Source organism: Kockovaella imperatae (assembly GCF_002102565.1).
Source record: "Kockovaella imperatae strain NRRL Y-17943 chromosome Unknown BD324scaffold_2, whole genome shotgun sequence".
Classification (NCBI taxonomy): Eukaryota; Fungi; Basidiomycota; class Tremellomycetes; order Tremellales; family Cuniculitremaceae; genus Kockovaella; species Kockovaella imperatae.
Genome location: NW_019028942.1, coordinates 1,087,788 through 1,109,237, shown reverse-complemented (window position 1 = coordinate 1,109,237; position 21,450 = coordinate 1,087,788). Strand labels below are relative to the sequence as shown.

The window sequence follows — 21,450 nt, the reverse complement described above, 5'->3', positions numbered from 1 at the left end:
GGCTCCAATAAAGATCATAGCCAGTAGGACAATGATCGAAGGACTTGTGTCTCTATGACTGAGCCTCGCAAGTAGGACGAGAACGAGGACATCATTTCTACCTCCCTCTCATTTGTAGGTCCAAGTCGCCTTGCTTTAAGTACACGAGCGTTTGCCTGGCTTTGTCCAAGCCCGTTCTCAGACAGCAAGACAACATGGAACTTGTGCCCGTAACGTTGTCGAAATATGAGACACGCGAAGCCCTGCGAGCCGCCCGCAGGCCACTCCAGGGCCAACGTCTCCGAAGCTCGAGTACTTTCGCTTCGGCTCTGTCTTCAAAATTCCCATCGCACAACCCTCTCGCCGTCATCAATCTTTTCCAGGTTTCGGGGCTCCTTCGGCAGTGTTGAGTACCTGTCTCTGCTGCTTTCCTTCACTCAACAGTCCTCCAGGGCGAAGTACGAGACAACATTTCATGTGGTTCTAATCCATATCGGCCGGGCTGTGCCACCGTTCATCACCTTCGGAGTTCCTGTAATCTCCGATCACAAATCCCCCCTGGAATGCTTGTTTCCCATGTGATATGCACCTGTACCACCATCCGATACTTATGGTCTAAGGCGACTATCAAGGGCGAGGGGAATCCTTGACATAACTCATTCCTTTGTCCTCTGCAATTCATCATTATCATCCGTTTCTTGGGTTGCGAGGGAGGTGACTCCGACCCCAAAAATCCTGATCCACCTTGATCTCCAACATGGACAAGGCCCGAATGAGCACACGCCCAAGCGGAAGATTGTAGAAACCGAGAGCCTGACCCAAAGGACGCGGAGGCATAGGCCCCAACCACCAAAACTGGGTTCTTGACAGACCAAGTGACGCGTGTGTTTCCCCCGTCACTACCTTCTTCGGACCAGGTGGCCTCATTGGAAATTGTAAACAATGACTTCCCTACCGTCCTCCTGGACCAACCGCATGGCAGCACTCTCGACCCGTCGATATCTCATATGTCTCATAGTCGTCCTGGCTGTACTCTTCCTCACCGCAGTGTACAATTTTGGTGATTCCTCTTATATTGGCCTAGGTTCCTCCTCCTCTTTCAGACCGGCCGACGATTACATTATCGACCCTTCAGAATCTCAAAGGCCACCACTTCCCTTTTACCCTCTGAACCCGGCGTCACCTTTCTCTTCCAGTGCCTCATCTCTCTATCCTCCAGATAAGGACTTGCCTCGCGTGTTCTTGTTCTTACCTATAAACTCTGCCGGAGCACATGAGTCGCCTCGATTTTGTCGAGCGATTCAAGGTGCCATAGCGAGCGGATGGCAACCTATCATATTCAATTGGGATGTTCAAGAACAATACCAGAAGCACAAGCCATTTGGTGAGTTTCCAAGAATGCAATGATCCCGCTGTCTGGACTGAGACGACGCCGTTCAGGCCTCAGAGATATTCTCAACTCTCCCAAATATACCGCTGGAATCAAGGAAGATGATTTAATCTTCATGATGGATTCATGGGATGTCTGGCTACAGCTCTCACCGAGAGTCATGGCGAGGAGATTTCTGGAGTATGATGAGGATATATTGGTCGCTGCGGAGAAGAATTGTTTCCCGAATTCTCCAGAAAGTGTAAGTGGGCCGTGCTAAGGGAAGAATACTGTTTTGACACTGTGCAGCACGATTGTAGAGACGTTCCAGCGTCTCCTGTGTTACCCGAGCTCTATCTGGAGGATGAGAATCCTCACGATCTGAACCCACTGTGAGTGACTCCTTGACGATCCATATGCTAGACACTCTAATCATCCGCACAGCGAGCTTTTGCCCAAACACGCCAATTCTGGTACTATCATTGGCCGGCTTCACAAGATGAGAGAGTTCTACAACAATCTCACACAGTACATGGAGAGCGAAGAGTATTATTGGTACGATGATCAAGGTAAGTTCACCTCGCTCCGAAACCTTGGTGCTGATGCTCCACATAGGGGCATTCAACATTTGGCTAGCGGATCGAAAAGTCAAGCTAGACTACTATAATCGACTCTTTTGGCCGGCACACGACGACTTCCACAACATGCAGTTTCTCGGGACTCGATATCCCCCAGATCCCTCTATATTCTACGACATGGTCGATGATGAAGGATCTGAGATCCTCCCTTGGAGTCTTTACCCGCCATTAGGACATCACTCGTTGACAGGGCAGATCCCCATCGCGATACATTTCAACGGTGGATCCAAGGAGCATTTGGAGTATTGGTGGGGGAAACTATGGTGGTCTTCCGACAAGTCACGATTCAAGCCTGTGGTGAGGCGTCGGATGGACCAGGGCAAAATTAGGTTCGTGACGGAGACGGGATATCGGCAAGAATCAATCCGATCGTTATGTCCTGAGCTGGAGATATGGTCTCAGGCCAGGTGAGGTGAGTGTGAGGGAACTGTGTATTTGTGTATATGTATCATCGTCGCACTCGACCGTGCTATTGACTACTGAACCTGGGACACCGCGGCACTATTTTTTTCCGAAGTGTCTCAGAGGCATATGACTAGGTATACACTACTACATGACCTCAGGTCCGTTCCAGCCTTGTCTACTCATCCAAGTACGCTTGCATGGCGTCAAAGCTGTACTGTCGACCAAGGAACTCCGCCACGAAGCTCTTTGCATTATCCTGTCCTCCAGCTGCCAACACTTTTGTACGGTAAGCCTGAGCGGTCTGAGGATCATACAATCCATTCTTCTTGAATTGATCGAATAGATCCAGAGCGATGACTTGAGACCACATGTAACAATAGTATGCTGTGGAGTATCCGCCCAAGTGTCCGAAAGCATAAGCGAAATGAGTTCCAGGTACAGTGTCGTGAGGTCCATAAGCTGAATCATTGTGCTGAGCCGCCTTGTCCACATCTTCAGGATTGGCAATGGTGTTCTTGTCCAGTTGATGAACGTACAGGGACAAGGCAGCGAGAGACATTTGTCTCCTGACTTGAACACCTCGACTAGCCGTTCGACTGTGTCGGAGAGCTTTGATCATATCGTCAGAAATTGTCTCGCCGGTATTGTTGGAAATGGCGAACGACTTCAAGGTTTCGGGATCATATGACCATTCTTCGAGCATTTGGCTTGGAGCTTCGACAAAGTCCCAATCGCATGTAATACCGGCAAGTTCCACCCACTGTTGACCTGAGGCAAAGAGATGATGTAACAAGTGACCGAATTCGTGGAAGAAGGTTTGGACTTCGGAATGTTCCATCAAAGCGTCGTCCCCTTGGACAAAGTTGCAAACGAGAGCTGATTCAGGTAAGATATCTCGACTTCCATATCGGATATCGAACTCGGCGGCGTGCTTGTACTTGTTGTCTCTGGGGTGAAGGTCGAGGTAGAATCGTCCGATCAGTTGACCAGATTTTGCATCTTTCAATTCGTAGGCTGTGACGTCTGGATGCCAAACGGGAACGTTTGAGCATTTCTCAAATTTGACCCCGAAGAGCTTTTGCATGCTCGCCATGAGACCATCTCGAACGCGTCCGAATGGGAAGTAATGTCTGGCTTCGGATGGATCGAAAGCGTATCTTTCAGTCTTGACCTTGTTGAAAAGGTATTGATGTTCCCAGGGAGGAATCGATTTCTCGTCTGGGTAACCTCCCACTTCGGCCATTTCCTTCAAATCTCGATGCATCCTCTCATCGGCGAGAGAACTAATCTTGTCGATAAATTCTTGAACGTTGGCTCCGTTCTCCACCATCTCCTTGGACAACTTGTGATCCGCGTGGTTCTTGAAACCCAAAAGAGACGCGAGCTCGTGTCGCTTGTTGAACATGTCAACGAGGACTGGACCGTTCTGTGGATGTCCGCGACACATATAAGTATTATACAGTTCTTCTTTGGCCGACGAATCTTTACAATATCGCATAAAGGGGACATAGTCCGGGTAGTTGGTCGTGATTTTTACTTTACCACTGTCGTCCGCAGGATGAGCTTTGAGATAGTCCTCCGGTAAACCCTCGAGCTGTTCAGGCTTGAAAAAGATGTGTCGACTGTCATCCGCGAGATTCTTGTCAAACTGGATCAACAATGAATCGATCTCCTCCCTTAATTTCTTGACTTTGGCTCTGGTCTCGTCGTCCTTGTCTACTCCATCCCTCTTGTAAGCTTTCAACATCTTTTCGATCCAAAAGTTCGTTCGCTTGTCTTTGACCTGTCCGCTCGTCTGACACCTTTTGACTGCTTCAAAGGCTTTTCGACTCATCCCAATGTCCGTTCCTAATTTACTCCATTCCTTCTTTGCTTTCTCAGCTTCATCTCTCATCTCCTTATCGGGATGCACAGCGACGAACAGACCGGCATCGCTCGAACCAGCTTGGTGAATGACAGCAAAGGAATTGAGCGTCTCGAGAATGGCTTGGGGGTCTTCTTCGTCTTTGGCTGACGAGGATGACTCGATCGATTCAAGGATAGACTTGCACTTTTCAAATGAGGATGTCCATTGGTTCTTGTACTCTTCAGCAGAGGCAGGGGGCTTGAAATCGTAATGCGCTGACATGGTTGAGAGATATGCTCTATCAGGGTTGAGGCGCAGGGGAAGGAGACGAGGGGGCCAGGACACTGGAGTCTTATAGATTTTCGAGGTGGAGCAATGAAAGAAAGGACGATCTGGTGCGATCCTCACTAATCTGTGTCCAAAGATTGTCAAGGAGCTGATCATCAAACGATTGAAAGGATCGACAGGCGCCTTTCGTTTAGTCGCTGGCGCGTTCGTGGAAGGTGGGGAATAATGGCATTGCAAGATCCGGGAATGCATTCGGCGGCGCTGTTTGCCGGTTCCCGAAAGAGAGCCGGAGTGGGGAATGGCAGGGGCACCTTGCTCTGGAACTGACCACGTTGTGCGAGCTAGAGGGTCAAGGGACGCTTCAAGAATGCATCGAGCTAGAGCTAGCTGCCCTCAACTCTTTAGGTGATCCCTGACAATCGACGGAGACATGCATGGTCGACCAAACACTTCCACACCTGTGGCACATGTGAAGGGACCCTAGGTGATGCGTGGGGGAATCATGTGCGCAAGGATGCGAAGCTTCATGTTGACCCGCTGCAAGGCTGATGAGGACCAGGTGAACTGGATATGTATACTCGCTGTACTAGTTCGGAGACATGTGAACCTCGATGCTAGTTCACAGAATGATTAGAGGCAATCGTTGTGGCGTCTGTGCTTGATGCTTGACCCAAGGCCTAGACCCTGCATGATGTACCTCTTCTGCCTCTCTAGTCTGTGCTTCTTACTCCTTCCCCGAGCGTCCTCTCACCATCATTCTCTCTCCCAAGAGCCAAGCCACACTCTGTCCCAGCCAACACCATGCACCAACTCTCTTCTCAACCCAATTTTAGCCTGATACTAATGGACTGGATATGGACTCCATTGATGTCTTGCGGCGTCACAGAGAATATCGTGGCTAGACGATGCATGCCAGGGAGACTCCACCGTGTACACAGTGTGAGAGTGATAGAAGCCCGCTGTCCTTCCATCCTGAACCACCTGAAGGGCGACCTCCTCCAGTTTCCCGGAATTCGAAAATACCTGAGCAGAAGTCCACCAGAATTGGAAATTATTTGCCAGACTGCATAACCGCAACCGGCGCGAGTCTGAGGAGGAGTTCACAGTGAGAGCTGCCAGCTCTTTAGGAGACGAGATCTAGATCATCATACCGGCCATCGAGGAATACAGTCAGACCCATAAGAGAGATCTTAAAGTCGGGATTCATGGATCCTACGAACATCCTATCCATCCGATTCTTGTTGCTCTGATAATTCCTCAAGGCTGAATCGGGAGTCTCGGACGAGAAATTAGAAACCTACGCACTTCCTCTAAGGGACTTTACTTTGACTTTCCCATTGGGAGCACACCACCACACCTGAAGATTATACTCCCAATCGATTCGCTGGAACGTTAGGGAATTCGGGTCAACGAACAAACTTGGAACGTCCATCGTATGGTCCAGAACCCAGCGTCTTCTGGAGTCCTTCAAGCTTTGAAGACTACACGCGCCAGTGGGCTCCGGACCTGATCGTCATAGGTCGGGTTCGTTCAGAGTTCCAGACTTTCTGCGCCGCGGGTGGACCCATTCAGTCCTGGTGAGTGCGAGCTGTGAGTCGCGAGCCAGCATGTGTCCTACTGGAAGATCGCAAGACCTGGCTGCTTCTCTCTCGCCCTCATACCTCGTACCAGTTCCCCTTCTCCTCCTCATCATCATCACCCTTTCACTGCTCCGGCTCGATTCGTTGGATTGCCGATAGAGTTGGTGGAGACAGCGTCATGGGATCATCCTGGGTGTTCATCCAACCATCCTGGCATCCCCTCGCTGCTCTGTCCATTCGCATCCTATCATTCATCCATTTCAGATGTTTTCCTACGGGAATCTCACTCCGCTTCCTGTTCCACACATTCCTTTGAAACACTCGGAATCCTTTCCATCCCCTTCCTTTTCCGATCTTTCCATCCTTTACATCCGAAGGGGGGGAATACCATGTAATTGAGGGTCTTCATGTCTCCAGAAGCGAGATGTTCGGAAGTGGACAACCGTCATCCACCCAAAAAGGGGACCACACTGTCCCATTTCTCTCATGCTGAATCATTAGATAGTGTCAAGTGGCAAGAGTCAATCATGTCTTCTTGACTCTCACATCACCCAGTGTTGCACTGTCATCCAACCCCTTTCGGGCTGCATCCAGTACCCCATTTAGGGCCCAGAAGAGGTGATCCTACTGCTCCGTTCTCACTGTCATCGAGTCGTCGAGTCGCTTAGTGCGTACGCGGGGGACTCCACTATTACAACCACTATCCTCTCTAGCTTGTCTCCTCGATCAGCCGTCCCTCCTTCTTTGACTCCCCCTGATCTAGGTATATCGTTCCTCCAGTTCCCCCATCCTTTGTCGCTCCACCTTTCCTAGGCCTTTCCACCTCCCCTTGCTCCTTTGTCATCCTCGTCTGAAAGTCGCGACGGGCCTCGTCCATCGTCCACCTTTCACTCACTTTGGACCACAATTGCCCCCCTCCCCTCATCATACCAATCAGGCTACGGCTCCCCACATCTCCTCCTGGTCCTTGCGAATCACTTTGTGACCCTGATCCCAGGGGTGTATTTGTTTGGTTCCAGTGGAAAATACGAAACTCGTCTTTTGACAAACGCTGACATCCGCTGGTGTTCATCACCTCTCTTTCTACATGAACAGACAACACCAACCACCACCACAACCACCAGCATCTTCTTCTTCTTCTTCACCACTCCCGTATCTCACCACTCTCGTGCCTTCTCTTCCACCTCTATTCTCCCCTCGAAACAACTCATCTTCCTCATCTCCTCTTGAATCTCCAACGACATCCCCGGCGACTCCTCCTTCCTCGACATACTTTTCAGGCCTTGACACAGGTTACGAACCTTGGAACGCTCGTGTTCAAGCTAGTCGTACACCCCAAGCACTTCATCAAGGCGTCCGGCTGTGTGCACCGCCGCCTGCCCTCGAATACGCATTATCCGCCGAGACTGACCATTTCGACCTCGGTTCATCCACTCCATACCCTAAACGATCCTTACACAATATGAGTTCATCCGGATCTCTCAAGCGTAAGGTAGTGGTGATGGGGTCTCCCAACGTCGGTGAGTGCCAGTGAGGCCAGAAATTGCAGCGATTTATGACACTCTTTGATTCAGGCAAAACCTCCCTGACCCAGCAATGGATCGCCCCGCCGACCTACAACGAATCGTATTTCCCTACTATTGAGGCGACGAGCCACAAGATCATCAACTTTGAAGGAGTAGAATACGATTGCGAGGTCATAGATAGTGCTGGACAGGTGAGCACAGGCACTGTGAATCGATCTCACCCGCCTTTCAGGACGAATATACCCTCTTCCCGTCTAAATACGCCGTCGGTGTTCATGGATATCTTTTGGTGTATTCTATCAACTCTCGACAGAGTTTCGAGATGATCCAAACTGTGCACGACAAGATTCTCGATTTTGCAGGGGTGGAAAAAGTGCCTTGTGTAGTTGTCGGCCAAAAGGTCGACTTGAGCGGCAGCGAAAGGTCAGCCAGGCCGCATCGCACTGAGATCGATCGACGCTGATGAGATCGCCTCAGACGAGTGACATTTGCCGAAGGTGAAGCTCTGGCCAAGAAGCTGCATGCTTCTTTCATCGAATCTAGTGCCAAGGATAATAAGAACGTCGGTGAGTTCCAGGTCCAGCCAGCGTCAGCCGTGACTGGTACCCTGACCCCTCTCTCCTCAGGCAAAGCTTTCGAGGTCCTTCTCCGAGAAATGCAAAAGGAATACAATCCCGCGCCAGAGAAGAAGAAGTCGAGCTGGTGGGGCTGGGGCAAATAGGCGGCACTCTGGAGTGCTAGACCGCCACGCACGCTCTGGCATTTTAACCACCGACCGTCGAATGCTTTCCCCCGCGACTCCCTATTCTTCACCCTGTCTTATCCACCCACACCACCACCGCCCTACACTGAGAATATCGATCTCCGCCTCGCTTCGCCTCGCCCTTTCTCTCCTAATCGTTGTATGGTGACCACCCTTGGGTCATGTACGACCGTCAGCGTCACGCACGACCAACTGTCAGTTGGTCGATCCTTTCCTGTTTTCTTGATGGTCTAATTTGGCGCAACAGTACATCTACGTCAGAACGGACAGCAAGAAAGTGTACTATTTTTCTGGCCTCTGTCCATATCCCTGCCTTCGCCCTAGAGATCTGACTTCTGAATGAGACTCTACAAACGTTTCCCCCTTTCAAGTTCTTTTGATCTCCTTTCCCTGCACGATATATTCATTGTCCATATCTTTCCCCATCCACTGCACATGGCTCACTCATTACCATTCACTCTCTCACTTGTTTCGTGCTCATATAGTGGACAATTCTTTTTGAATCCCGTTTAGTGATCCTAGTAGTATACAGAATCCCATGTAATAACAATGCACGCCATCCGAACCGAGTCTACGCCCCCTCCCTCCCCGACCGACTAACGGGAATTTGATCTGAGATCGGGAATTTCAAAAGCCAGAAAAAAGAATCAGATATTTGATACCACCCACACCACCCACACTCACACTCACGGCGGAGTAAAATCGGCGGACCGAGATTGCTGGGTTTAGCTAGATTTCATCTCCTCCTACCCTCCCCCCCAAACCATCTTGTACATAGCCATTCAGATCTCCTCTGTCGATAGTTATCAGTGAGCTCGATACCTGGAAAGGATACCTACAGCTAGACTTGTCTGACCGACACTGTGTCCATCGTCCATCTCGTCATTGCCCCTCCGCTGAAAAACACCCCACGGTCCGATCCCTAGTTTGACCGAGAAGGAGGATCATCCCCACCCGTCTCCTCTGTTTTTCTTTGAAACTTCAGAGTCGACTGCTATATATCTACAGACTGAAAGGCTCAAGACGGAGCCTGGAAGGAGAATCAACCAAAAACTCGCTGGAAAAATGACTCTTTCGAACGGTGTTAATGGCACTGCCCATCCCACCGTGACGTTTGAACCGAATGAACATCCGCATCGTAGATGTGAGTACAATTCTTCGAGACTCGTGCTGCTCGAGACATATGCCCCATTTGGCACCATTCCTGATACCTTGATGCTGTAGACAACCCACTGCTTGGCAAGCATGTGCTCGTTTCCCCACATCGCACAAAGCGACCTTGGAAGGTGAGTGTGGGCCTCTCTTCCCCCCGCACGCTGTGACCTAGCTCTGTGCCTTCTCAATCTGAAAGGATCGCTGACTGTCGGGCCCTCTGCCCCTTCTTCCTCACAGGGTCAGACTGAAGCGCCTGTCTTGACAAAACTGCCAGCTTACGATCCCGAATGTTATTTGTGTCCTGGAAACGCGAGATCAGGAGGTGACCGTAATCCCAAATACACCGAGACATTTGTGAGTTGTGGAGACGAACATTCGCGAGAAACTTCGTGGTCTGACAGTTGGGCGCTTCCTAGGTCTTTGAGAATGATTTTCCCGCCCTCCTATCTGATCCTTTACCTTCCATGCCGGACATACATCCTTCGTCCGACTCTTCCGACTCTTCCAATCCAACAGCTTCATTCTTCGAATCTCGTCCTGTGCGAGGTCGATGTAAAGTCATTTGCTTTCACCCACGCCATGACCTGACGTTGGCGAGGATGGATGAGGAGGATATCGTACATGTTGTCGAAGGCTGGAGAGGCATCTACGAGGAGGAAGGAGCCATGTTGAGATCCACGGGTGGAGGTGATGAAGCCGAGGGTCACGTACAGATCTTTGAGGTGAGCCGAAACGATAGCGAAGGGACGCGAATTCAAGCGAAACCCAAAACGACGAGCAAACTGGCACTGAGACGACTCTCCATTTTTTCTCTTTAGAATCGAGGGGCAATGATGGGAGCCAGTGCGCCTCATCCACATGGTCAAGTCTGGTCACTTTCCTATGTCCCCGATGAACCCGCTACGACCCTGTATCACCTGGAGAAACACGCCCAGACTGCTCCTGAACCACCGGCGGATCATCCACGAGGACCGGATGGTAGACCATCCCTGCTCGTGTCGTATGCTTGGGAAGAGGTCAAGAGGAAGGAAAGGGTGGTGGAGATCGACGAGGACAGTGGTTGGGTCGCGGTAGTGCCTTTCTGGGCTACATGGCCGTACGAGATACTATGTGAGCAGAACCGCCAAGGAGAAGCGAGGCTTCGTTGACATGACGTGCGCCGCCCATACAGTGCTGCCTTACAAGCGCCACATTTCAAGTCTGTGTGGTCTCACCCCGGAAGAGACCAGAGGTCTTGCAAAGGTACTCAAGCGTGTCCTAGTGCGATTCGACAATTTGTTCTCGTGAGTGGGTTATATCAGTACATGCATGCTGACTCTCAAATTCAGTTGTCCATTCCCTTATTCCATGGGCATCCATCAAGCACCTCTGCCTCCCCTTGCTTCTAAGCCGGACTCATCAGCTTCGATCCATTTCCACTTCTATCCTCCTCTACTCCGAAGTGCAAGTGTCAGAAAGTTCTTGGTCGGCTTTGAGATGCTTGGCGAAGCGCAGGTAAGTTGATCTTAAAATTATGGGCTGTGCTTCGACCCCTGCAGAGACTGATGCCCTTGCCTTGCATAGCGAGACTTGACGCCTGAACAAGCTGCTGAAAAGCTGAGATCTGTCAGCGATGTACATTACCTCGAGCGACAGCAGTAGTTTAGCGCTTTTATTTTTTTGGGACACAGTTCCAGTCTTGGACATCATAATTTCTTCTCTATTAGACCCCAATATATTCCTAGGGGGGCCGTCGTCCGGTTCATTCCCACGGAATTCTACCGGTGAACTTGAAGCTGCATCGCCTTTTTGCTCATATGTCCCTCCTTAAGCTGGGCATAGATGGGGCTATGACGAATGCAGCTTTCTTCTGTATGTCTGCATGCATGAGCCTGTCGGAAATTCCAGACCGACCTGAACTACTCTGCTCCCGCTGCTGCTCGCGCCTCATCCCCGTTCCCCGGGGAAATGACGTACCCGAATGAGAAATTTATGCTTTGGAGCTCTGAATGTCTCTCCTCCTCTGCTTCCTCTTGCTCCCTCCTGCTTCCCACCACCAACCCCACCTCCCTCGGGTGTGTGCAGCGATACGTGGGCGAAAGACCGCAAGGGGGAGAGTGACGACCCCCCCTCCCAAGCACAAGATCGACGCAGTTCCAATACCCAGTGACTTCATGGCTCTGGGTGTGTACGTATATATAGTGTATACGTCTTTCTTTACCTACTCGACTATGCATCATTTCTCTGTAACGTTTACTCTTCGTCTGGACCTGTCCTCACATCGATAAATTCACTTCAGTATGCGAACATCTCACGTTGGAATGGCCCTTCTGGCGGCCTCTGGTAGTGCTTATGCACAGCTCGGTCTCCCGATGCAGATTGGACCTTTGCAGTGAGTCTCTTGGCTGTGGAGCCAGGTCAAGAGCTGATCGTCTTCTGCCCACTCCTAGCTTCTCTGAATCTTGCCAAAAGTCCATCTTTGAAGTCTTCACCTCTGGGTCCTTCGCTTCATGCTTCAGGACCGCCGATCTCCTCCCTCGTACGTTTATTTTTCGAGCTCGAAAGCATCCCATCATCTCATACATGCTGACCTTCTCTGGATCCCCCCAGTCATCACCTCTCCCAACGCCTCGATCGTCCCCGTCCTTGACAACTTTATGACTGATATCTGTGGACCTTCCGATGTTTGCAGTAACGCCACTCTCTACAACGCTTCTCAAGTCATCCTTTCTGGATGCTCTGGAGATTTGAAGAACGAGTCATTGTCAGACTCAGTCGTTACGACGGCTTTCGGCCTTTACCCCTTGGTCAGAGATGTCTTGTGTCTCAAGACGTGAGTTGTCTCCTTTGTTCTTCAGATTCTCCGCAACACACCAACCGTACAGTAGCTGATGCGTATGGCGTGTCATCAGCATGAACCCTTACACCAACATGTCTTACGGTGGATTCCTCGGCAACCCACCCATTCCCGTCACTTCATCCGTTTACAACTCGACCAACGGTACATTCTGTGTGACCTCGTTGTTGACCCAGCTTTCCGCCTACTTCAACCACAACATTACCGTCAGCTGGATTGAGGCCGCTCTCATGGGCAAGAACTCGACCGCTGTTCAACTCGTCAAGGAGATTAACCCCAACATTCTCTGCAACGAGTGTATCTTTGGAGCTGTCGATCTCGTCGTCGAGGCCTTCCCCGCCATCGCCAACATCTCCGTCGTCAATGTCACCATGAAGCTTGACCCCAACATCACGCTCAACATTCCCCAGAACGCCACACTCGTTTCGTTGATGGACAAGGAGTGCGCTTACAAGAACTACACCGTCACCATGAGTGAGTTCAAACAAGGGTTTACTTGTCTCCGTACGTAGAGAAAGGGCTGATCACTCTCCATTTTAGACGGCACTCTTCCCTGGAACATCACCGAGAGCGCTCAAAACAGGACCATGCTCAACTCTACCCTCCCCATGGGAATGATGAACATGTCCATGCCCTTGAACATCACCTCCCCAATGACCATGTCCATGCCCATGGGCATGTCAACGTCGTCTGGATCCGCCATGCCCAGCATGACTTCGTCGGCTTAAGGTGGTCGTATATCAATGTACTGGATCTGATCTTCATCACAGCGAGAAAAATGATGTTAAATCCCTATCGTTTTATTTTGTTCCGATATAATGAGAGATACACATATACATGCACGTTATGATTGAGGATAGCGGAGTCCACCAAGTACTCCTGCCGAGGCGATATACATGCGCTGGGAGATTCAGACACGCGGGGTCCATTAGACATTCCTGCCGAGGCACCTGTGTCCATGACACATCCTGTCTGACATGATTCATCGGACCCCTTGACACTCGCCACTGACCATGGGGTGGAGTGGCGTGGAGTGGCTAATAATAGTGGGTGGGCACGCCCATTTGGTTGTTCCTGTTTTCTTTTTGAGTCCGAGAACCGCACTTGCGCATGTCATCTGCCCCTTGGCGCATTTTCTGCCGAAAGGAGATCGCCACTCGGCGCAACTTGCGATCGAACTTGCACATGCTCGACTCCTCCACAACGATACGAACGGGAGTGGATCCGGTAGAAGATCCGGGTCGAGAAATGTTTGAATTTATCTATGGCCAATGACAGACTGGGCATATCGGACCGGAACCCCGGCCAGTCCTTGCGATTGAGCGATTTACAAGAATTTCCAGACCCAACAGGCTGATTCTTTTTTATTTCCCTCATTCTGATCGAAGAAGTGCCGTAACGTGGTGGATTGGGAGACGATGGACCTTGGTGGAATTGAATTCCGGGTAGCGTGTGAGTGAGAATGTTGGTTGAGAGAGAGATCGTCGTGTCTACAAAGAGCTTTTCATTATATAAGACAGAATCAGATCGCGTGCATTCCGCCCATTTTTTATGGTACTAAATTGTCAGTTTGGCCAAGGGTCAGGGGGAAGGAAAGAGGAGGGTTTTGGCTCGATGATAGTCCGAACACGTTTTCTCAGGAATCGGCTTATCATGCTTGCTGATGTCAGAATGTCCACTCCATCGGATCTCGACAAGAGACCAAATGGGAGACTGCAAAAAAACCAAAAGTGGGGGGCGAGGAGCTTTCAGTTCCATCAGTTCCCGCCTCTGCTCCTTCGCTCTGTAAAACTTGCTCCAAGGTTGCTCCCGTCGAGGTCCCGCCTTCGATCTGACCTTGGGAATATGCACACAGATCCTTCCCCCCCTCTCTGCGCAACTACTGACTTTCTCGTTCCCACAGGAGCAAGGGGCGTCGGTGAACACCGATCGTAAATGAAAAGGACAACATTCCGCAGGCTTGACGGTTCACGCGCCTCTCCTCGCTCTGGGAAGAGAAAGAGTGGAGGAGGTACGTGAACACCCAGAAAAAAAAACAGAGACGTTCCTCTTTGTGCCCTTGCTCGTGCTTGAAGGGGGTAAATTTAAAGTTTTGGTCTCGTGTCCACCCATCCCAGATGTAGCTACAGGGCGCGGGGGCAGGACACAAGAGCAGCAGCAGCAGTAGTAGTAGCATTGATTATAATATAATGGACCCAAAATCCCTAAAAAGAAAGAAGTGGGACCTCTAGTACATACTACACATGTGTCGTTCGGACCAACACCGAGCTCCTGCACGTTGACGCACCGACACCGACACCGAACACCTTCACACTGAAAGCATTTCGATGCGCTCTTGACTTTCTGGTCACTTCTTCCAAGACCTTTCGCATGATCCGATTCCAAGTATTCAGACACACTCACAGTCATGTCAGAAAGGCCGAGCACATCGTCGGCTGCAGCCCAAGCCTCCTCTTCGTCATCTTCGTCGGCGGCGGCGTTGAAACATAAGAGACCGAGGACCGGTGACTCTGCATCCGTTGCGAGTGGAAGTAGACCTTCCATCTCGCCAACGACCACGGCGCCTCGAACGACACAGCGAGCGCCTCAATCATGCCTTGAATGTACGAGAAGGAAGATCAAATGCGACAAGGAACAACCTTGCAGAGCATGTATCAGCCGAGGCGAAGCAGACCAATGTCGACGCGAAGCAGTGGTCGTCAAAGGAGCAGTCGTTACTGGATTATCGACAGAGAGGACGCTATCGTTACAGCGTCTGTCTCTGGAGATCAACGAATTGAGAAGACGCATAGTCTTCTTGGAAAAAGAGAGAGCGACTGTTGGCGGCGGCCCTAGCCACCTTGCAAGCGGCGGGGGCGGCAGCGGCGGGGGCGGTAGGGTCGGTATACAACCTCGAGATAATTCTGCAAGTAGCTCTAGCGACGTCAAGAGTATACCATCTGCTTCTGGTATCGGTCTTCACGCTACTGCCGCCCCATCACGTGCACGACACAGCCAAGATGAACAGGAGAGGAGACGGTCAAGCGGAGCAAATGACGATGAACCAGGAATCTTTAGTCGACCGGGAAGTGCACTGCAACACCGAGGATCCGATTTTGACCAAGGCCGACTGACGAGTGCCATGGAAGAAGCTGCGTTGGGCATAGGCGAGACGACTCGATGGTTAGGAGCTTCTTTGATCTCTAAAAATGGGAAAGGGTCTCCACCCTCACCGACCGATCGGAATCAATGGTATCAACCTCAATCTTTCGACTACAGTCTATCTCAATTACCTTCTCAACCTCAAACGCGATCCTTTATCACGTATTACTTTGAAGAAGTCTCGTGGACGATTGGCGTGATTCATCCTCCAACCTTTTGGGCAGAATATAACGAATTCTGGTCAAGAGCCGATAGGATGGATTTAAAGGACGATATTTGGCTTGGACTCATGTTTGCCATTTTGAGTATATCAGCCTACTTTATGGACGAGCGGCAGGCAAGTCTGAGAGGTTTGACACCGATTCAGATGAGGCATTGGGCTGGGACTTGGTTCAACGCTGCGATTGCCACCGCTTGTCGGTGTAACCTACTCACGGAACCGAGTTTCACTCTCTGTCAAATGCTCTCAGTCTTGGGACCGGGCTTCCATCTATCGAGGAACACCCGACTTCACCAATCGTTGACGGATCTCTCGCGATCCTATGGCAAAGCCATCAATCTGCACTTACTTGGATCACGACAGGAAGAATGGACCGACCGAGAAATTCGCAAGGAACTCGGTAGGCGATTATGGTGGAATAGTGTCGAAGGAGATTGGGCATTTCTCCCTTACCTCCGTTACAGCAGTGAGTCGAGTTGCTTTCACGGACGTCATGCTCATGTCCTTATGAAGTCTACACGCCGTATTCCTTCAATACTGCCATGCCTTCGGCTCTGCCGGAAACGTATGACATCAATGTGCCACATGTCGTCCCTCATTTCCGCTTGGCATGTTATCGATCCGCTCGAATCATCTACGATGTCTATGGACACCTTGGACCCAACGAAGATCCAGACTATGATACGGTTCTCAAAGGATCCGAAGCCATTTTGAATCTGCGGCATTCTTTACCACCCGAGCTCGATTTTAATAATCATCAACGAATTCCAGGGACGATCGATGTCGGTCTCGTCCAAGCACGATTGATTAATATGACTTTGGCTTATCGCTCATATCAAATTCATCGACTATATTACGTGAAATCACTCACGCTCACAGACTATGCGATATCCAAAACGGTCTGCATCGAAGCTGCCGAGACGATCTTGTCGATAGCCGAAGCGGGTCTCCCACCCATCTTTTACCTCATTTGGAACGTCACCGTCATGATGGTCGCTGCGGGCCTGATCTTGGCTCTAGAATTGATCCATCGATCAGATAATCCCACACTGATGATGGAACGAAAGACGGTCCTTCATCGATTGATCAATCGTCTACGAGGATTGGACGATCAATCAGGTATCGCCACTCGTGGAGCGGCGCTCATCGATCATTTGCTCATTATGGAATCTCAAATTCGATCCGGTCAACGAAGCGATATCAACCTGACGAAAGAAGCCATATTGGACATTGTCAAAGGTCAACATCCATCCGGGATCGGTGATTGGCCACTTCAAGAAGGTGTAGAATTGCCTCCGACATCTTCCGGATATAAAGAGTTCACACTCGGATCTCATCCCATCAACGCGCCCATCCCACAGCTTGCACAGGCCCAAGATTACCCCATTCAGTCTACAGCACTGGGAGCGGAGCTGGACTTGGCACTTCTTTGGGACGATTTGATCACTACATCGCAGTAGAATCCAAAGATTGTGATACACGATCAAACAGGGGGATGCATTTCTTTTTCCCTTGCACGTTGATTCGGAAAGATGGTCCGCACACACTCACACCCCTCCCATATCCTTTTTCGCTACCGTTATCTCGTCCAGTGAGTTGGGTGTTTCCGATCCTCCTGTGTCCTCCTTTGCCTCCTGTTCCCTCTCGAATCTCGCCAAGATATCATCGGTGAATTTGAAACCTTTGAACTGCCTTGTTGGCGTATTGTTGGCATACAGATAATCCAGCTGTTCCAATGACAAGCCCTTCATCTCCGGTACGACCAAGTACACCCAAACGAGATTCACGAGACTGAAGGTACCCCATAAGAAACCAATCTTGCTTCCCAAATTACCGGCATCTTCATCTTGGATGAAAGGCGAGACACTGGCGATGAGGAGAGAGATACCGAAGCCGAAGAAGGTGGCTGAAGCCAAGACGCGTTCCCTATTTCGAGTCGGTGCAGCTTCAGCCGTGGTGATCCAGATCAACGGCGATTGCACCCCAAAGCCAAAGTTCCACAAAAAGATCAAAGCGATACTCGCTCTCTGCATGGAGGATGTAGGGGGGGATCCACCTGCGGCTGTGGTGATACTGGCCACACTGAGCAGGCAAGTGCCACAGAACGCCGAAGTGGCCATGAGGACGATCCGTCGACCGACCATATCGGGTAAAAAGTGACCTGACAGCAAGGACACATAGTAGAGACAATTGAGACCCATGATGACTGGAAAGACATTCTTCACGCCTGTATCTTGAAGGAAGGGGACAATGTAATTGTTCATATAGGATGAACCTTGGGCTTGCTGAAGACATTGTACACCAATGGCGATGAGAGCGCGTCGTAAGTCTGGACCGGACAATAGATCTGCCCATCCAGCTTGTTTTGCATTCAATCGATCTTCTTCAAATGCCACGAGAAGTTTTTGACAGTATTCCACCGGGTCAAAATTGGGATCTGAAGACCCGAACAACTTGCTCGCTGCTTTCGCACCTTTACGCATACGCCTGAGTTTGTACATATCAATCAGCATGGCATGGGGTGCATTGCGTCCAACGTACCCCTTCCATACGAGCCATCTTGGTGATTCTGGGATCCAAGGTGTCGACAGGATCATCAGACTGGGAGCAATCGCCTGGAGACCGATGGGAATCAAGTAAGCCGACACGTTTCGACGATTGGCCGTGGCGTATACGGCCCCAGACGCAGCAATGACACCGATGATCTGGACGTTTTGGTACATGCTGATACCGAATCCTCTCGCCGAAGCAGGCGACGTCTCCGATAGGTAGATCGGGACTATGTTGGCGACCAGACCCATGGAGATGGACGTGATGGATTTGCCGACGACAAATTGAGTGAATTGATCCCGAGTCGCAATGGGCACAGAAAGTGCACTTGTCATTTGGATGATGACGCCAATGAGGGAGATGATGGCAGTGAGGAACAGAGACCATTTTCGTCCCAATCGATTGTTGATGGGAGACGCAATGAGTGATCCAACCACTGATGATGTGTGTCAGTCCGTTTCATCCCATTCATGAGAATGTGAGAGAGAGAGTCATTCTCATTCTCACTGATCCCAGCGGATTGGACAGAACTCCCAGCCGACAATTGGCGTGTGGAGAATTTACATGACTCCACCCCGTCCACAACTGCACATTGACCATAGTCTTTCAGAAACGTCGGAGATCCTTGGGCAGTACCCCACCATCCATTATCGACACCCTGTCGTCAAGAATATCAATCCAATTGGTCAAGCCCCGAAGTGGAATGACAGGTGCCAAAAGCTCACAAAGAGGAGTGCCCCGATGGACACTAGTATCATTGCCAAGATGTTATGGCGATTCATATCGCGTAGGAAAGACATTCTCTCTTCTTCTTATACGAACCGTAACTCGCTGGTCGAGGAAGGTCCATCGAATGGTCAAGATTGATTCACATTCGACAGCTGTGAGAAGGGCTGAGTGAGTAAATGTGAGCAAACGGGGGTGCCCTAGCCGAACAAGAGAGGTTCCATGCCCAAATTTTCATGATCATCACCATCATCATGTTCCTCGGTCGACAGTCAGCCAGCCCCCATGTGAGCATGGCATCGCTGACTAAGCTGCTGATAGGCTCAAACGTGAACGCTATCAAAGTCTCATCCGGGTACTCGACCGGGGGTTCGAACGTATGCTTGGATCTCGCGCCACGTTCGGGTTAGAACACCGTGCGCTGCTCGGAAGCTCGGACTCATTTTTTTTCACTTCTCAAACCCAAATCAATAATTTGCCAGATTCCTGGAGTGCAAGCTGCGCAGGCGAAGAGTCGAGTGCTTTCGCTTTCTGCCCCTGTTCACCTAGCCTTTCATGGCACACTCTCTCGCGCGCAGCAAGATATCGATCTATACATGCCGAGGGCCATTCCCTCGCAAGCGTGAGAGACTATGCGAGGCATCACGTGATGAGAACACGCGTGACTGATTTTTATCCTTGAAATGTGGCACGGATGAGATGCTCTTCTCGGCCGTCTTTTCCCCATTGACTTTTGCGGTTCAATACTTGTTCCGAGAAGGACTGGACCATATGCTTTCGGTCGGCGGATCTCATTGAACGAGCTATAAATGTAACGAAATGAACCACTCAAAAGCCGACAGGACCGACGTCTGTCTCTCTTATATCTTTCGCAGGGTCCTCCCAATTTATCCGCCCAGAATCAGCTTGACTCACCACTTGAGATGCCTATCCAACTCAAGACTCAACTGGTCGACAGTGTACAAGGCTCTATCAAGCTATTGGGAGGTACAGAGAGGGATCTGGAATGGAAGGACCAACTGAAACGAGAAGGTGGGTGCCTGAGTCCTAGACGGGCGTAGTTTGAGGTTCATAAGCTCATCTCACCTCGATTTGCCCTAGGCTGGTGTGTGGTCAAAGGTGTTCTGTCGACGGGCAAAGCAAAGCAGTACGAGGATGGAGCTTATGAATTTCTGGAATCCTTTGACCTTGGATTTGATCGACATGATCGATCGACTTGGGTCGCGGAACGTATGCCGTATTTCTACAAGGGTGGTCTCATCTATGCGTACGGATCGGGCCACGAGCAGTTCGTTTGGGATGTGAAGTGGGTGTGCCACGCGAAGGTATTTATTTGACCCTCTTAGACAGGACCCAGCGGTCGTAAACGTCTTTGCGGAGATCTGGGGGACCGACGAACTGGTCGTGTCGTATGGTAAGGTCAAAAGCTAAAGCCGCCCTGGCCTCTTCTTATCTTGCCTTTTCCAACCCTTGCATAGACGGGTTTAACTTCTCTCTGCCACTTCCGGATCGTCCTGAAGAAGATTTCAAAGCTTGGGCACATGTCGATCAATCGCCACTGGTCACTGGATTCCACTGTCTCCAAGGCATTGTCAACATCCTGCCCAATGGTCCAGAGGATGGAGGTTTGATGGTGAGTGACTGTGTGTGTGTGTCTCATTGCAAGGCATGAGCTGAGACGGTACGGTAGGTTCTCAAAGGCTCTTCGGCCCTGTATAAAGAATTGTGGCGGGCCTTTGATGAACATATTGGAGGATGGAACAAGCACGATCGTCATGATCATACGCCTGAACAGATCCAGTGGCTGTTAGATCACGGATGTGAATGGCACAAGGTCTGTGCAGATCCTGGCGACCTGTTACTATGGGACAGCGTGAGTGGACTCTGACTCTCGACAGCAAGGTTAGATTTGAATTTGACCATTTGATCACAGCGGACAGTCCATTACGGCGCTACGCCGACCTCCACCAACCCCCGCTTAGCATCGTGTGAGAACTTGCCTCGGTCAGGGCCTTGCTGATAGCTCCAGATGTCTGCTATAAACCTGCACGAATGGTTACTCCTGAGCTCAAGGCCAAACGTCGACTTGCATGGGATGAGAAGAAGGAGACGACTCATGACCCAATCACATTCACTGCCAATCGGAGAGAACCGCCAGAGGATCATCCCACGTTCGGCCATCTCAAGGTTAAGCAGTTGCAAGAACCGCGTCTGACGGCTCTGGGTCGAAAGTTGGCAGGACTGGATGATTGGTGACATGACGGAAAGGGGGAGTGGTCGAATCGGCAGAGTATGTATTCAAGACCGCATTTAAAGAGATTGTAAACGCATCGGCATGGCAGACTTATTGACCAAAGGCAAGGCAACGATCAGTGTTACTGAGAATCAACTCCTGCCGGGAAGAGGTTCGGTCTGCGATCTGTCCATC

At 50.6% G+C, this 21,450-nt stretch overlaps 8 protein-coding genes across 8 annotated transcripts; 6 read left to right on the top strand and 2 right to left on the bottom strand.

Moving 5' to 3' along the window:
- Positions 1-565: 565 nt before the first annotated feature.
- BD324DRAFT_615920 (hypothetical protein) lies at positions 566-2,419 on the top strand. Its single transcript, XM_022014769.1, has 5 exons — positions 566-1,363; positions 1,420-1,610; positions 1,658-1,740; positions 1,793-1,917; positions 1,964-2,419. The coding sequence occupies exons 1-5, from the start codon at positions 922-924 to the stop codon at positions 2,395-2,397; spliced, it is 1,275 nt and encodes a 424-aa protein (XP_021873793.1). The 5' UTR covers positions 566-921; the 3' UTR covers positions 2,398-2,419.
- BD324DRAFT_615918 (hypothetical protein) lies at positions 2,420-4,814 on the bottom strand. Its single transcript, XM_022014768.1, has one exon. The coding sequence runs from the start codon at positions 4,775-4,777 to the stop codon at positions 2,567-2,569; it is 2,211 nt and encodes a 736-aa protein (XP_021873792.1). The 5' UTR covers positions 4,778-4,814; the 3' UTR covers positions 2,420-2,566.
- Positions 4,815-7,567: 2,753 nt separating this feature from the next.
- Positions 7,568-8,352, top strand: BD324DRAFT_575940 (small GTPase superfamily; the record flags this gene model as incomplete). The annotated part of the gene is made up of 5 exons (XM_022013159.1): positions 7,568-7,625; positions 7,680-7,822; positions 7,864-8,054; positions 8,109-8,197; positions 8,258-8,352. The coding sequence occupies 5 exons, from the start codon at positions 7,568-7,570 to the stop codon at positions 8,350-8,352; spliced, it is 576 nt and encodes a 191-aa protein (XP_021873791.1).
- A 713-nt stretch (positions 8,353-9,065) lies between these two features.
- BD324DRAFT_615910 (putative UTP-hexose-1-phosphate uridylyltransferase) lies at positions 9,066-11,434 on the top strand. Its single transcript, XM_022014767.1, has 8 exons — positions 9,066-9,538; positions 9,619-9,680; positions 9,787-9,903; positions 9,966-10,271; positions 10,368-10,659; positions 10,721-10,832; positions 10,878-11,043; positions 11,113-11,434. The coding sequence occupies exons 1-8, from the start codon at positions 9,460-9,462 to the stop codon at positions 11,188-11,190; spliced, it is 1,212 nt and encodes a 403-aa protein (XP_021873790.1). The 5' UTR covers positions 9,066-9,459; the 3' UTR covers positions 11,191-11,434.
- A 330-nt stretch (positions 11,435-11,764) lies between these two features.
- BD324DRAFT_615906 (hypothetical protein) lies at positions 11,765-13,241 on the top strand. The gene is made up of 5 exons (XM_022014766.1): positions 11,765-11,920; positions 11,979-12,067; positions 12,139-12,361; positions 12,441-12,859; positions 12,926-13,241. Exons 1-5 carry the CDS (start codon positions 11,829-11,831, stop codon positions 13,111-13,113), a joined length of 1,011 nt encoding a protein of 336 aa, XP_021873789.1. The 5' UTR covers positions 11,765-11,828; the 3' UTR covers positions 13,114-13,241.
- A 1,551-nt stretch (positions 13,242-14,792) lies between these two features.
- On the top strand, positions 14,793-17,206 carry BD324DRAFT_607140 (hypothetical protein; the record flags this gene model as incomplete). Its single annotated transcript, XM_022014052.1, has 2 exons — positions 14,793-16,212; positions 16,260-17,206. 2 exons carry the CDS (start codon positions 14,793-14,795, stop codon positions 17,204-17,206), a joined length of 2,367 nt encoding a protein of 788 aa, XP_021873788.1.
- Positions 17,207-17,249: 43 nt separating this feature from the next.
- Positions 17,250-19,158, bottom strand: BD324DRAFT_249598 (general substrate transporter). Its single transcript, XM_022012282.1, has 5 exons — positions 19,022-19,158; positions 18,938-18,954; positions 18,804-18,881; positions 18,288-18,732; positions 17,250-18,233 (listed from the first exon to the last, which is right to left on the bottom strand). The coding sequence occupies exons 2-5, from the start codon at positions 18,942-18,944 to the stop codon at positions 17,294-17,296; spliced, it is 1,470 nt and encodes a 489-aa protein (XP_021873787.1). The 5' UTR covers positions 18,945-18,954; positions 19,022-19,158; the 3' UTR covers positions 17,250-17,293.
- Positions 19,159-19,599: 441 nt separating this feature from the next.
- BD324DRAFT_679068 (hypothetical protein) lies at positions 19,600-21,278 on the top strand (the record flags this gene model as incomplete). The annotated part of the gene is made up of 7 exons (XM_022019026.1): positions 19,600-20,054; positions 20,124-20,328; positions 20,369-20,436; positions 20,501-20,655; positions 20,713-20,895; positions 20,956-21,010; positions 21,052-21,278. Exons 1-7 carry the CDS (start codon positions 19,946-19,948, stop codon positions 21,276-21,278), a joined length of 1,002 nt encoding a protein of 333 aa, XP_021873786.1. The 5' UTR covers positions 19,600-19,945.
- Between the last annotated feature and the right edge of the window lie 172 nt (positions 21,279-21,450).

Bases quoted from the DNA above. Each gene is read 5' to 3' on its own strand.
- BD324DRAFT_615918 (XM_022014768.1), bottom strand. From the start codon at position 4,777: ATGCATTCCCGGATCTTGCAATGCCATTATTCCCCACCTTCCACGAAC.
- BD324DRAFT_615910 (XM_022014767.1), top strand. From the start codon at position 9,460: ATGACTCTTTCGAACGGTGTTAATGGCACTGCCCATCCCACCGTGACG. The intron at 10,272-10,367 runs GTGAGCCGAAAC...TTTTCTCTTTAG, and splicing joins GTCACGTACAGATCTTTGAG to AATCGAGGGGCAATGATGGG. The intron at 11,044-11,112 runs GTAAGTTGATCT...TGCCTTGCATAG, and splicing joins AGATGCTTGGCGAAGCGCAG to CGAGACTTGACGCCTGAACA.
- BD324DRAFT_615906 (XM_022014766.1), top strand. From the start codon at position 11,829: ATGCGAACATCTCACGTTGGAATGGCCCTTCTGGCGGCCTCTGGTAGT. The intron at 12,068-12,138 runs GTACGTTTATTT...GGATCCCCCCAG, and splicing joins GACCGCCGATCTCCTCCCTC to TCATCACCTCTCCCAACGCC. The intron at 12,362-12,440 runs GTGAGTTGTCTC...GCGTGTCATCAG, and splicing joins GATGTCTTGTGTCTCAAGAC to CATGAACCCTTACACCAACA.
- BD324DRAFT_249598 (XM_022012282.1), bottom strand. The intron at 18,733-18,803 runs GTGAGAATGAGA...ACACATCATCAG, and splicing joins TGTCCAATCCGCTGGGATCA to TGGTTGGATCACTCATTGCG. The intron at 18,234-18,287 runs GTACGTTGGACG...GTACAAACTCAG, and splicing joins AGATGGCTCGTATGGAAGGG to GCGTATGCGTAAAGGTGCGA.
- BD324DRAFT_615920 (XM_022014769.1), top strand. From the start codon at position 922: ATGACTTCCCTACCGTCCTCCTGGACCAACCGCATGGCAGCACTCTCG. The intron at 1,611-1,657 runs GTAAGTGGGCCG...GACACTGTGCAG, and splicing joins TCCCGAATTCTCCAGAAAGT to CACGATTGTAGAGACGTTCC. The intron at 1,741-1,792 runs GTGAGTGACTCC...TCATCCGCACAG, and splicing joins CCTCACGATCTGAACCCACT to CGAGCTTTTGCCCAAACACG.